Raw genomic sequence first — 13591 nt, forward strand, 5'->3', positions numbered from 1 at the left:
TAAATCAAACGTTTTTTAGGATCCTTCTTACATATATTACATACATATATGCGCATTTATTTAAAACATTCCGTCAAAAACACTCATACACAGGTGCCAAACTAAAATCTAAAACTGTTCCTTTTAATGGGGCTCCTTGACGTGTTATTCGATTCGTTTGTCCGTGTATCCGGCGTCTGGACTTGCCTTTCGCCTTATCCAAGTCAACTCAAATCTTACAGAGCATCTATGTACATATATAGAAAAAATAATGTAGAACTCATTTAAGACCCATATATCGGAGTTTCTAATTTAATTAAAAAAATGAATGATATACATAGGAAAGAAAGACACGTTTCTACATACACTGTGCCGCCATGTCACTGCTGTCGATTCCCAGCATAGCCAACTCGTCAAGCTCCGACTGACGACGAAGCTTCTCACTGTCCGAAGGCGATACAGCCGGCTGTGGTATTTCTGAGATATCAGCTTGCTTCTGGATGGCCTTGCTTTTCGTCTCATCGTCAAATGGCGGCTCAGCTGGAGGCGAATTCGGCATTGGGATATCCTCTGCGTCAATCAGTTTTATGTTTACTCCGGCGTCAGATTTGCCATTTAAATCCTGTAACTTTTCATTCTTCTCCGATGTTTCAATAGGTGACTTTTTAGAGACCTCTGTTTCATTAATAGTTACAAGGTGAATACCCTCTTTAGCTAAATCTTGAAGATGAATCACACTGAGCACAGCGTCATCCTCAACAATGGTGGTGATAGTCACATCTTCCTGCTTTTCACTGTTTCCATTTGATGCCTCCAGAATCGCTCCGTCGCTGGGGAATATTATGTCAAGCGCTTCGACCAGGTCCTTTGGGAGTTCCCCGTCGCGGGATTGTGCCGCAGCGTCTAACGGTTGCGGTACCAGGTCAGATTCAGCTTCATCAATGCCTGGGGGCAAGACGTCCTCGTGGTTTTCGTTGTCATGCTGATCGCCATCCTCAGGGCCATGAGCGTCACCTTCAGAGCCTTCTCCAGGCGGCGGAGGAGGTGGGCAGCTCGTCATTAAATTGGCGAACTGGACGGGATCTGGCATTAGCTCATCGTAATCTACCATCATACCCGCATCTGGATGAAATGGGGGAGCATTGCCAAAAGCATCTTCCATCATTGCCATCTGAATCTGCGCAGCTGTCGGTGCTTGTTGACGCATAGCTACCTGACTCGTCGCTCCACCCAATGGAGGTGGCGGTGGAGGTGGTGCCTCCAAACAGCCATTGGTGTAGACAGCAGAAGCATCGTAGCTGGAAGCTGGAACAGACTGCTTTTTAAATACTGGCATCTTACCGATGAAAGGTAGCTTTTTGCCTCCAGGCAAGGTATTGTTAGTGGGCTTGGATGACTTTGACTTGCTTTCTGCATCCTTCTTGTCGCGCTTTATATCAGTTTGCTTGCGTTCCGGCACAGTACGGGGCCGAAACTCGGAATGCTTGACCACGGGACGCTCTACCCGTTCAATAGAGCGACTACGACTACGTCGACTTCGGCCCTCACGGGATCGACTTCTCCGGCTGGATCTTATGGGCGAACGAGAGAAGTGTCGGCCACGACTGCGTGAGCGACGCCTGCGACCACGGTCTCTATCTCGCTCACGTTCCCGCCGATATCGTTCCTGTCCACTTAGGCTTCGAGAGTAGCTGCGCCGCTTAGAACGTGAACGAGAATGACGTCCTCCGCCCCGCCTAAACTTTTCATCATTTGCTTCTGTTGGTTCTACTTTGTGGTTGTTCTGGTCGCGGGCTCCTTTGTCCTTCAGCCTTCCTTTAAGCTGCTCCAACAACTTTTTTTCACTCTCACTTATAACAGGCTGCACATTATTCCATTGCTTGAGCATGGTATCATCCCGATTCTTTTGATCCTTATTTTGGTCTTCGACACTGGCAGAAGTCCATTTACCCCGTCCTGAAGGAACTGTGGAATCCTTTATGATCGGTGGCGGTGGCGGCACCACAAGCTGACAAGGCACTTCCGGCTTCACATTTGTTGGTGTGCTTTCCTGCTTTCTCATGGCCACGCGTATTGATGCTGCATTAGTCGACTTTTCTGATTGACTAATTGGTTGCTGTTCGGTACGACCTTTCTTTGGTTGCTGTCCATTATCCTCTTCCGACGAAGAGCTCTCAGAGGACGACGATGTGCTGTTTGCATCGATTGTACTTCGCTTGCTCTTCTTTCCGTGCTTGCGTTTCTTTTTCTTTTTGTCCCCGCTGTTCGTTAAGACAAAACCAATATAAAATACAATATGGATTCAAATTATTCTTATACCCTTACCTCTTTTTTTTCCTTTTTTTGGACGCCTTGTCCTCGTCTTTCTTGGTCTTTTTATTCTTGGCATCATCGTGGTCTTTCTGTTGATTCATGGCCCGCTCACGGTTTGTTTGCCACTCCATTTCATAGTTGGGGTTCTGATTTAAATATTGCTGCAATGCACGAGTATAAAAATTAATAAAATATTCAAAATTGACAAGCTAATAATTGCATGAGGCAAAGAATTAATAAAGGCAATTATAAAATATATACGAGAAAGGTAAGTGGAAGACAAGAGTGGGCGCTAAAGGTGACTCAGTGGAAGTGGAACGAGAAATTCCAATTCTTTGAAGGAGCGTGGCCAAAATTTTTTTGGTATACCGATAGAAATTGTCTAGGCAAATAATAAACCGATAAAAAATACAATTTTTTAAAACGTGCGCGTGGCAGTATTGAGGTATTGAGGGGTTTGTGGGTTGGTTGCAACATCCGAAAAAAAAATTTGAGCTGCGTCTCTGTCTGGAATCTGCATTTCACACGTTCGTGCGGGCGGGCATGACAAGACCGACTCGGCTATTGATCTTGATCTTCGACCTTTACGAGTAACTGGTATAATAAAATTTGTAAAGTGTGGGCGTGACAGTTTTTGGGCGTCAAATATCAAAACATAGTATCAGAGAATGCGCCGTTTATGGCCTTTAAAGTGGGCGTGACAATGTTCTAAAAGAAACTTACGCCACGAAAACCTCAATAGAATCTGCATGCTTATGTAGCTTTTATAGTTCCCAAGATTTCGATGTTAATACGAACGGACATGCCTCTATAGGCTTCCATTTATTTATTGTTAACTTATGCGTGTGGTAATATTACATAAGTATTAACAACATATTTAAAGCACATGTAGCCTACTTCATTTACATTCAAATTCCCATCTTACCATTAAATTTTCTAGCTGGCAGGGAAAAGGGGAATTAACCTTTTAAAAATTAGCTGATCTGATAATAAATTAATTGACACAAAGGTAAAAGCCAACTTTACAGCAGAAAATAAAAAGTTGACAATTGGAGCACTTGAAACTACTTCTTTCCACCAGCTCCATCTTTTTCTGTTATATATTCTGTATTAATTAAATACAAGCCCCTACATAAGCATGGTAGAGAATATTTGTGTAAATATTTCTTAAGAGCTTTAAAAGATGTGTATTACTACTCACCTGATACTTATTGGAGTGAAGCCTAGACTTGAGATGAGCAGAAGCGCAGTGCAAGTCTCCAATCCAAACACTGCAGAGCTTGCAAAACCAAGCGTTAGCCGGCACCAGAAATTGCATGCCCCTCACGGGGACGCGCTTCGCAGGTGCGTTTTCGAATGTGGGAAAGGGATCGTGGTCAATACCCACATGCCACGGAGTTTCAATGGTCTCTCGATTCATGTGTTCCTCGGCATGCAAATGCTTTAAATAGTCTCGAGCAGACTTCGGGAAAACTCCACAGCTCTCGCACCAATGCTGCTTGGGATCGAAAAACACAAAATTGTAATTTTGTGCTTGGGTTGGCACTGTCTTCGTTTCACCATGTAGCTGCTTCGCCTTCATCGATTTTATGGCGCGGTGCTTTAGTCGATTGGTTGGACTACCTACGGCGCCGCCTGCCTCTTCCCCGTCCTCGTTATCGGATGACGAATCGGAGGCAGTACTAGATGATGAGCTGGATTCCGAGCTATCTGCGGAACTCTCACTGGAGGAGTGCGAACGGCTATCCTGTTGTTCCGGCTGAGCCTTGCCATGGGACTTTTGCTTAGAAGGTTCATCATCAACATCTTCGTAGCCAATTATTCCGTTCAGCATATCTATAACGTTTTCAATTGTGTCGAGTTTCTTCTTAATTTGCATCTATAAAAGATTAAAACAGGTTACTTAGAATGGCTAACAGATAAGGGTTTGGGATTCCAACTCACCTGCAGGCGGTCGTTTTCTTCGATGAAATTCTTTGTGGTTGGTGAGGGTGGGGCATCGCCTGCTGCCAGGTCCTCGCGCTGGTCCTTAAGTACTTTCATTTCCTTCTTGAGCAGCGTTACCTTTTTGACGTAGTTTGCCCGCTGTTTCTTGAGCTCGTCCTTTTGTTTCTCCGCTTCTTGGGCCACAGCTGCCGATCGACGGTATATAGATGGGGGATAAATAGATAAGTTATAATTAATAAATATTCTTCCCAGATTAATAATAGTTAAAATTTCATTTACAAATGCATTCTCGAGTGCATTTCATCGGCTAATTACACTCGGATGCAGTCGCCGTGATTGCTTGTTCTGCCAGTCCTCGTTGAGTGAAGAGCCAGTTGGGGCGGCGGTCGTCCAGGTTGGCGTAATTGTTTGTTTCGACTACTGCCACACAAAAACGGAAACATTGCATTTTCTATTTGAAACGAATTAACATTTCGAGACCCTCGCTCGGGTTGGTCTTGGTTAGTTCTTGCAGCGCGTGTACTTCTAGATTTTGATTGATCTGATCTTTACCCTAGACTTTTGGTAATTTCTGGTATGCAATTCTTTTGCGCGCAATTAAGTTACAAGTACAAGTAATCATGACAACAGTAATAAAACATAATGTGAGAGGTTTGCATGTGAATGTTCGTAGTGATCACATTGTAATTCATTTCCACACTTACCGTCCTGAGGCGTCAAACCTGCGCCTTCAAGCGCTGGCACCGTCTGCTCCTCGCCTATTTGCTTGTCAGAGAGAGTTTCGCGGGCCTTTTGCGGCTGGATCAGGGTGTCTGAAGTGGATGGCGGGACCCCAGAAATAGGCTGGTTAATCCAAACCTGCTGACCGTACTCTGCAAGGAATAATACGTTTAATAAATAAAGGGCTTTTGGCATTAAACGTCTAGAAACGTACCGTTTACGCCCCATGCACTTGTGGGAGGCGGACCATAGCCAGAGCCAAAAGAGCTTTGGTCAGGCGGAGGACCTGGAATACCGTACCCCGGTCCCTGAGGTGGAAACGAGCCAGGCGGCATTCCATATTGGTGACCGTAGACATCTGGTGGAGCGACGTATGATCCGTAGATATGTGCGGCCATAGCTCCATAGCCAGGGGTCATTTGAGGATGTGGTCCTACATGCGGAGGGGGCACTGGCGGCGACGACGGTTTTTTTTTTGGCGACCAGCGACCTCCCCGTCGGGGCGACATGCTGCGAGACCGGGATCGTCCGTACCGGCGTCCCCGACGTGGCGGAGAGCGCCGGCGTTCGGGGGAGCGTCGCCGATCACGATCAAAGCGGCGTCGGGAGTACCGCCCATAATCGGGCGAATCGTACCGACGACGCGGTGGAGTCAGGGAGCGGGACACGGAATGCCTTCGGCGAGTGTTTGACGGCGAGGTGTTGCGAGAGTCCGACCGACCACGGGATGTGGAACGGCGCCTGGAATTCGACTTGCCACGCTTTCCGGACCCACTGCTCCTGGGCTCGCAGTTCTCGTTTCCGCTTTTCTCGTCGACGCCGGGTGGCCCTGGGGGCAGATCATGATCGACCGCGTTACCGAGACGCCTATCCCCCAGCTGTATCGAAGCCGAGTCTTCGTCCATCTGCAAGCCGAAAAGTGTCTTTTCGACTTAAACACGCAATTGTGGCCTAAGATCAATAGCAGATCAGTGTTTTTCTGGCAAATTCCGAAATTACGTGTGGGAAGCAAAATAGTGCAATACAGGCGAACCTGAACCTGATAGTTATCGATACTATCGATGTTGTCACGTATTGGCCAACATCGATGACAAGTGAGTTAAAATCGACGAATGTTTACTCTTTGGCTAATAGTCTATTCACACCAAAGGCAAAAGGCAAGTTATAGTTAAATACTATTAAATACCGACTTTGGCACAAATATGTCTAATGTGGAAAACGCCGAAATGTCCACCCTGTTAAACATACTAACACCAATATAATTTTTTTATATTTTCAACGCACTTTAAATTCTCGTTAATATATAAAAAATATTACCAACTGGAGGGATGTCCCGAAATAGTTGCAGATAGGTTTTCAGTTTTATATTTATACCCGTTACTCGTAAAATAAAAGGGTATTCAGATTCGATGAAAAGTATGTAACACGCAGAAGGAAGCGCATCTGACCACATAAAGTATATATATTCTTGTCCAGGATTAATAGCCGAGTCGATCTGGCCATGTCCGCCTGTCCGTATATGGCAGGAACTATAAAAGCAAGAAGGTGGAGATTAAACATACAAATTCTAGAGACAAAGACGCAGCGCCATTTTGCGACGCCCACTCTAACGCCCTAAAGCCTCCAAACCGGTCCCGCCTACACCTTTGAACAATTTTAAAATGTCAGATTTTTTTCCCCAATATCTATCGATATCCCTGAATAATGATGAAATTTCGGGTTCGCATTCCCACTAGCGAGTAACGGGTATCGGATAGTCGGGCAATTGGACTGTAGTGTTCTCTCTTGTTTTAGTTTACTTTTATATTGCAGAATCTTTAAATTGGCAGGCTGTCCCATACGAACCTTGTTCTTATAAATATGATTACAAACTAAATTGAAAGTATTTATCTTATACATATTCTTTGTCGTTTTCCTTAATGATTTTTTTTTATTTTCTTAAATATTTAAAATAGTATAAATACAATGAATTTTGAAATGGAAAATTGCGTGACTCATTGTAACTTTTTTAGTTTGCACAGATTGTAGTCAAGGGCAAGCACTGCTATCTTTTCCTTCCTCTCTCGAGTGTTTACATTAATGCCAATTTATAAAAGCATTTTCTAGTAGTAGCTGCACTTGGATACTATACCGCTGCAACTATGTAACTATAAAAGGCTTCGAGTACTTCCAGTAGACCATAGACCATTTTTTGAAAGATGAAGGTTCAGCTCGCTCTAACCTCCCTACTCGTGATTTCGTGCGGCCTTGCCCTTGCCTATGATGGTGACGGACAGCCGGGTTGCAAGACCCAAGCCGAGCTAGACATTGCAGTTTTCCGCAACAATTGGGATGCCACATCGTACTGGAAGTGTGAGACACTTAACAAGCCAGCCATTGAAATTAAGTGTCCCAGCGAAACAGGATTCATGGATAGTCTCAAGAACTGCGTCAACTGGGAGGAATGGGAATGGGAGAAACCAGTGGAGCCCCTTAGCGAAGCGGATCAGTGACCAAACGCACAAAAATAAGAACAGCTGAATGTGATTATTTATGTTGTTGAATTGAGAATAAAAGAACTGCGTTACGGGTGACTCACGCAGCAAAACAAATTCAAATGGTAACGGAAGCAGCAGAGTCGAGATTTAGTCGCGCGTGCGCAGACCCCAAATGGATGTGCGTCGTGTGCCAACAGTCGGGCGGGATACCGAACTGTGGATAAACTTGTTTATACCCATTTTTGGTAGTTGTTTCTCAAGGACTTCCATTGCAGTGTCCGACAGCATCCCAAATATGTCTAAATAGGTTAGCGAGGGCATACTCTTAAGTTCACTGCAACAATAATGGCTGGGTAGAGATTAATCGGACGCTTGCTGGAAAAATCTTACATAAATTTGGTTGCAGGAATAAGATAGCATCGGGAGACGGACAAATATTCCAGCATCTTGAACTTCATAATTGCAGTAATGACTGTTGGTGTTAGACTATTGCAATCAGATAAATCGAGCTCCAACAACTGAGGACACCGTTTTTGCAGAGATGCAACATCTAAAAAAAATTAATTTAAAACAATAAGGAAAGGGATCATTGAAGACGATGGGAAGTACTTACGCGAGTCAAACAAAACGCGGCGGCAGCCTGCGATATTGAGCCGAATTAAGTTGGGGGAAATGTGGGTAACCAACGCCGTAACAGCATCCGCACTTAGATCAGTCCACGATATGTTTAAGCTGCTTAGGTTGGTAAGTGACTCCATCATCAGGCGAACACTGTTGGCCGTCAGGCCACTAGCCATAGTCAGATTGACCGCCTCCAAAGCTTCATTCTTTGCAATTTCTGCACAGATGGCATCATCGAGCTCAATATTCTCTAGGCTTATTTTCTTTAGCTGACGGCAGTGGGACAATAGTGTCAGCAGTGAGCTTCGGGTGATGGAAGCCATACTCAGGTCAAGATACTGTAATCGGGCCCTAAAGCCTTCTGTTAATGGTGCAAATGCGGGCTCCTGGATCTACAGTACGAAGATTAGACGACTCAATGCTCTTGTTTCCCGAAAACATAATGTTATATGTTACTTACACTAGCCTGGGCCAGACGTATTACAAGGACTCCCCGCCTTACAATTTGCTCGAGGGCACCGGGTCTAATTGTCCGCAAACCCAAATCTAGCCTTGTCCACAAAGTCTCATCGCGAGAGCAGCGGTTAAAGCGTCGACAAACGGTAGCCATGCGCAGCAGCGTCTTCTTCGGGAGCCACTTAAAGATGTCCAGTAGTATTTCGTCTGAAAGTCTTTCAAAGTAGTTTATGCCGCTGCTGATGTGGGCACTCATTACCGGGGTACGGAACACAAAGAAATTGTCCGTTGCCACTATTCGGGTTGTGATCTGTGATGTCGACGGCTTTTTTGCCTGGCGAACTTGCGCCAACCTGCTGGTTGATGGCTGAAAATTGAGCGAAGCAGTCCCATCAATCTGGTTGTTACAGGTGACTGCAGCCAGGGGGTTGCGCAAACGTTTGCTGGGCGAGTTTGAATTGCTGCTACCTTCAGAACCCAACGCGGAGCGCTTAGCGTGCGCCAGAATCTGCAGCTTCTCGGCCGATTGACGGGACATCGACAGTGAATCCTCCACAGCTGGGATTTCCAGTGTGGTATCCCCCGTAGAGCCCATGCTTAGCCGCTGCGTGTGCTGGTGCACCATGCGCGGCACACTGGCGCACGGGGTCGTCTCATTTGAGTTGTCGTCGCTGGTGGCACTAACCGCCAAAGCGATGGCCGAGAGGGCTGAGGAGCTGCTTTCTTCGGAATCTAGCATTCCGATTCCCATCTCTTCTAGGGCCTCAAAAGTTAGTGCCGAGGGCGAGGAAGGGTGCTCGTAGTGCGATGACTTCGTAGTGGAAACTAGAGCGCCCACAACAGAGACCGGGTTCTTATTGGTCGAGCGCTTTCTGCAATAGTCGGACATTGATTAAAAGTGTGCAGTTCGATCGTGCTTCATCAGCAGAAGGGCATGGGTCAAGAACCCTGCACTTCAATAAGTCACTTTCTTGACCTCGTTTGAACACTTGTGGCGCGTGTGACGTCACGCGAGCAGTTCAGCGGTCCGTTGCTTGAAGCCACACCCCAAGCAAGGGAAAACTCACCTGGTCACCGGGCACAAATTTTCCATGTTTTCGGAGCCTCTGTGCTTGCGACTGCTCATATTTACACGAAATCCACTATTTTTTCACCGCCGTAAACACAAAAACTTCGCGCTATTTTTGCAGGGAACCAGGGTTGTCGATCCATTTTGGTATGGGAATGGTATCGTTATCGAATATACTAGACGGGCCGTGGTTGCCAGACCAAATCCCAAATTAATGCTACCGTACTCTTCGAGAAAAAATATCAGTTCAGTCTTCTCTTCTGAGAAAAAACAAAGGCAAAACAGTTTACATCAATTGTTTACCTGTGCAACAATTAGTTGTTCCGTGAACAAAGGCTATATTTGCAATTGATCCCGCCGACATAATCATAAAAGGGTGAGCAATACGCCGCAAGGCCACTGGCTTTGCGTCCTCCGCTGACTAACATGTCTTAGCAACTTTCTTCGCTGCAGCTGGAGTCTGGCCCTAGACATTTTTTAATGGTGAAAACAGCCTAGCCTTCTACCCAACCCACCGGTCGTCCATCCGCATTATCAAGATGAGCTTGCACACACGGGCGTTAGTCTTCTCCACCTTCTTTGGCAGCTGCCTGGCTATTGGGCTCTTGCTCGTCAGCATGACCACTAATCACTGGGTGCGGGCCACTCCACGCCGCAAGAACTCGGCGGACGCCAAGGGTGAATTCAACTTCGGACTCTTCTTCGGCAACTACCACCTGAATCCCGGATTCGGAATCCGCACAAATTCGGTTGATGGTGAGCAATCAAAGTAGTCTGGATAGCAGGGAAAACTAGCTACAGGGTGATCTTCTCATTACCTGCATCGTGAATATGGCTCTTTAAACTTCTTGGGACGCTTTCTGAATGATATACAATTGGGAGAATGTGCTGATTATTGGGGCATGTATTATTTTAATACCTAGATACTAACTTTAAACTGGGCAAGTCTGTTGTTGAAAATAGATCTACTTTTAAATTTGTTGATTAATTAAATACCCAAAAATATACTCATGATCAGTGCAACATATCCAAACCATACATATCCAAAAATTAAATATTTGTATACTTTTCGATTACATCTATTTATCTTGCAACTCCTAAAGATATGCTTAAAAATTAAATTGTAAGAACCAAAATGGTTTTTGTTTTGCTTATTAATAATCACTTAAGTGACACAAACAAAATTGTTTAAGCAATCCCCATTAACCTTCGTTATTTCACACCGTGTTTTCAGTGTATACCTTTGTTCGGACAGAAAATGACGACACCAGCTTCTGGCTCTGGCTACTTACTACCTTGGGCACCGGTTTCGGACTGCTGGCCTGCGCTGTGGCCGCCATCGCTGCTGTCCTTAAGTCAGCCTCTGCGGCCAAAAGAGGAGGCACAATGATGCTGCTCCTGACTTCCAACATATGCGCTGCGGGGGCGCAAATAGTGGCGTTTGTGGCTTGGCTCGTGCAGTTCTACCAATACTTCATACACAACGTTCTTTTAACGGAGCAGCAGCAGCAGCACTGGTACAGCAATGGACTGGCTTATCTTGGTTACAGCTTTTACCTGGTCGTGGTATCCACCATCGTTGTGCTGCTGAATATCGCCATCCTGCTGTACGCCCAGCGACGCGACCTGCGCAACCGCCAATGGCTGGAGGCGCCAAGTGACGATAAAAACAAGGCCGCCATAATGCTGTACTAAGGAAGACGAGAAGGATTCCCAAATGAACCTCTACAAAGCTGCTTGGCAAACGTACGAGCAGCGACACCTAGTAATCTCAGTGGCTCAAGTATTTGTGCCTTACTTAATGATGCCTTTACCTTGCCAACAACAAGGGCCGTCTATATACTCATTTCAATTCATGGTATATTCGTTTAAAAAAGCGTACAATGACTTCGCATGACTGGCCTGCCGATCTTTGATCGGAATGAGACAAACTGAAGCGCACAGCACTGCCCACACCTACCCATATTTATAAACCTTTTATATATATACATACGTCCATACACTCGAATGTCATTTTTCTATAACGTGTATTTACTGCCATCGGCAGCCAAGTATTTTTATGTGCATATTTACAAATAAAGCAACAACAGTCATTGTTAAAAATATAAAACTCGAGCGCTTTGTTTACTAATTGGCCCATCAGACCGGGGCCACCTCCAAGGGGAAGTGGGAATTAGCTCGTTGGAAGAGCACACGCTACACTTCCGCATGCTAAAATCCAGGAACTCCAAGAACAAGTAAAGTAAAAAAGGTCCGTGTGTCTGATCGCTGATGAATTGTCCAAGAATCTTGCCTTTTCCCAAACGTCAAAACATTTCTTGGGTCGGAAACAGCCTGGACCTCACAGTGAGCACAGTGAAAATCCAAGTGTCATTGCATTCAATTTCGCAAAGAAATCAATTATCTATTTTCTGTGAGAGTAAATGAATATATCTATTTCTTTTCCGGGACCTCTGACGGCTTGTGAGTCCCCACAAAGAACGCGACACCTTCGGCTGCTGCAGATAGAGCCAATTATGTCATCATTAGTTTAATTAGTTTTCAGGGCTCATGTTGATGGGAAAACGGCCCTGCACTTCCGGCACCACCTACTGTTTGCCTTTGGCCCGATGTCCTGCTGGGTAACTCTCGGGTGTTTTTGGTTGGTTTTCAGTGTGATGCAGTGACATTGCGCAAGTTTTATGGACGCGTTTTTGATTGATTCTCGATCGATGCCACCTTTGCTGGCGACGAACAACAGGCAAAAAACTCAAGACTCTCCCTGATCTTTCTGGCCCGCGACTTACCTAGGTAAACAGCTTAGGACCACGTGTGGGTATTTGGGCAACCCAGGCGAGTCTGTTTCTGTTTCCACTATCTGTGTATTAAAGGCATTATGCAAGACGCGGCGTTAGGATTAGACCGCAAATTGCGTATATGCTCAGACACCGTGCAAGTACGGGCTCATTAGATGGCGAGCTCGAGCTCGAGCTCGGCGAGATTAGGAAGCGGACAATCAACTTATTGTGAGTGTTTATGTAGATAAACCGTCGTTTAGCGGTTTCGGGACATACCCACTCTTCCGCCTAGGATCTGCGAGCAGACCCCTGGAAAATACGATCGCATCCCGCTAAAGCCGGAGGAATATCGTCAAACTGGGATTCTTGAACAACTCCGAAATGCCAGAGGAACCTATGCAAACATAATTAACTGGAAAGTTTGGTAATCGAATGCAGGAACTTATCAATAGAAATACCCCAGTGGTCACCACCCACGTCGATGCCGTTTACTGCTGGGGACGGAGGCGACAACTCCCTCTCGGTCCGCTTGTTTACATGAATTGGACGTTAGTTTTTTATAGAGCAGAACTCGGCTATGCATCTGAATAGCATTTCCAGAACCGCAAAACAAGCAGGCTGAAGAAATCAGGGGCTGTTGCTCCTGACGGCCAATAAATTTCCCAATTAAATGGATCCTCTGACACGTCGTACAGAAGGCTTCTATCCCTCCTGCCCTCGGGTGGGCCCTGTCCCGCTTGCTCTCATTCATCCCTGTGCAAGCCACAAGGGATGAGGGTTGCTGGGCCAGGGGATGAAAATGAAACAGTCATCACAGCACTGACTCGACTGCGGAGAACTGGCGCTGGGAAAGGTAGCCGACTCCATTTTTTATTCGACGCACTCTTTGCCCGTTGCGATCCTTGGGTTTTCGCACTGCTTCTATTTCAGTTCCTATTGTGGCATTGCGAAATTATGGCCCGTATACTTCTCTATTAGTGACACAAAGGACATTTCAATTCCTCGGCATGGGCGCTCTGGGTGGGCAGGATAGTGTCTCTGATAGTCCTGGCAATTAGCTCCTTGCGAACTTTCTGCGGACCACCCGAGGAATCTTGACTCTTGTTTGGCCTCTTTGTGGTTATGAATGGCCAGTGTCCCACATTGTTTCACGATGTCAGGAGGTAATAGATAGCCAAACTACTTTCTTGTTAGGAAATAATTTCTTTCGATCTCATATTGTCTGTGCAACA

General features: G+C 45.8%; 4 protein-coding genes across 8 annotated transcripts; 2 read left to right on the forward strand and 2 right to left on the reverse strand.

Moving 5' to 3' along the window:
- Positions 1-21: 21 nt before the first annotated feature.
- On the reverse strand, positions 22-6032 carry LOC6726670 (zinc finger matrin-type protein CG9776). 4 transcript variants are annotated; one of them, XM_016176047.3, is made up of 7 exons: positions 5174-6032; positions 4944-5111; positions 4237-4424; positions 3494-4171; positions 2305-2453; positions 346-2240; positions 22-226 (listed from the first exon to the last, which is right to left on the reverse strand). In XM_016176047.3, the coding sequence occupies exons 1-7, from the start codon at positions 5862-5864 to the stop codon at positions 216-218; spliced, it is 3780 nt and encodes a 1259-aa protein (XP_016033162.1). In that variant the 5' UTR covers positions 5865-6032; the 3' UTR covers positions 22-215. The 4 variants fall into 4 exon arrangements, with proteins under 4 accessions (XP_016033162.1, XP_016033161.1, XP_016033164.1 ...); XM_016176046.3 differs by having other exon boundaries at positions 22-286; XM_016176049.3 differs by lacking the exons at positions 4944-5111; positions 5174-6032 and adding an exon at positions 4555-4833.
- A 1086-nt stretch (positions 6033-7118) lies between these two features.
- Positions 7119-7550, forward strand: LOC6726671. The gene has a single exon (XM_002102046.4). It carries the CDS (start codon positions 7158-7160, stop codon positions 7449-7451), a length of 294 nt encoding a protein of 97 aa, XP_002102082.2. The 5' UTR covers positions 7119-7157; the 3' UTR covers positions 7452-7550.
- On the reverse strand, positions 7467-9747 carry LOC6726672 (S-phase kinase-associated protein 2). Its single transcript, XM_002102047.4, has 5 exons — positions 9581-9747; positions 8518-9385; positions 8050-8449; positions 7827-7986; positions 7467-7770 (listed from the first exon to the last, which is right to left on the reverse strand). The coding sequence occupies exons 1-5, from the start codon at positions 9637-9639 to the stop codon at positions 7584-7586; spliced, it is 1674 nt and encodes a 557-aa protein (XP_002102083.1). The 5' UTR covers positions 9640-9747; the 3' UTR covers positions 7467-7583.
- A 52-nt stretch (positions 9748-9799) lies between these two features.
- Positions 9800-11697, forward strand: LOC6726673. 2 transcript variants are annotated; one of them, XM_016176088.3, is made up of 3 exons: positions 9800-9958; positions 10036-10338; positions 10817-11697. In XM_016176088.3, exons 2-3 carry the CDS (start codon positions 10122-10124, stop codon positions 11275-11277), a joined length of 678 nt encoding a protein of 225 aa, XP_016033166.1. In that variant the 5' UTR covers positions 9800-9958; positions 10036-10121; the 3' UTR covers positions 11278-11697. The 2 variants fall into 2 exon arrangements, with proteins under 2 accessions (XP_016033166.1, XP_016033167.1); XM_016176089.3 differs by having other exon boundaries at positions 9806-9958; positions 10018-10338.
- The last annotated feature ends 1894 nt before the right edge of the window (positions 11698-13591 follow it).

This window comes from Drosophila simulans, chromosome 3R (genome assembly GCF_016746395.2).
Source record: "Drosophila simulans strain w501 chromosome 3R, Prin_Dsim_3.1, whole genome shotgun sequence".
Classification (NCBI taxonomy): domain Eukaryota; kingdom Metazoa; phylum Arthropoda; class Insecta; order Diptera; family Drosophilidae; genus Drosophila; species Drosophila simulans.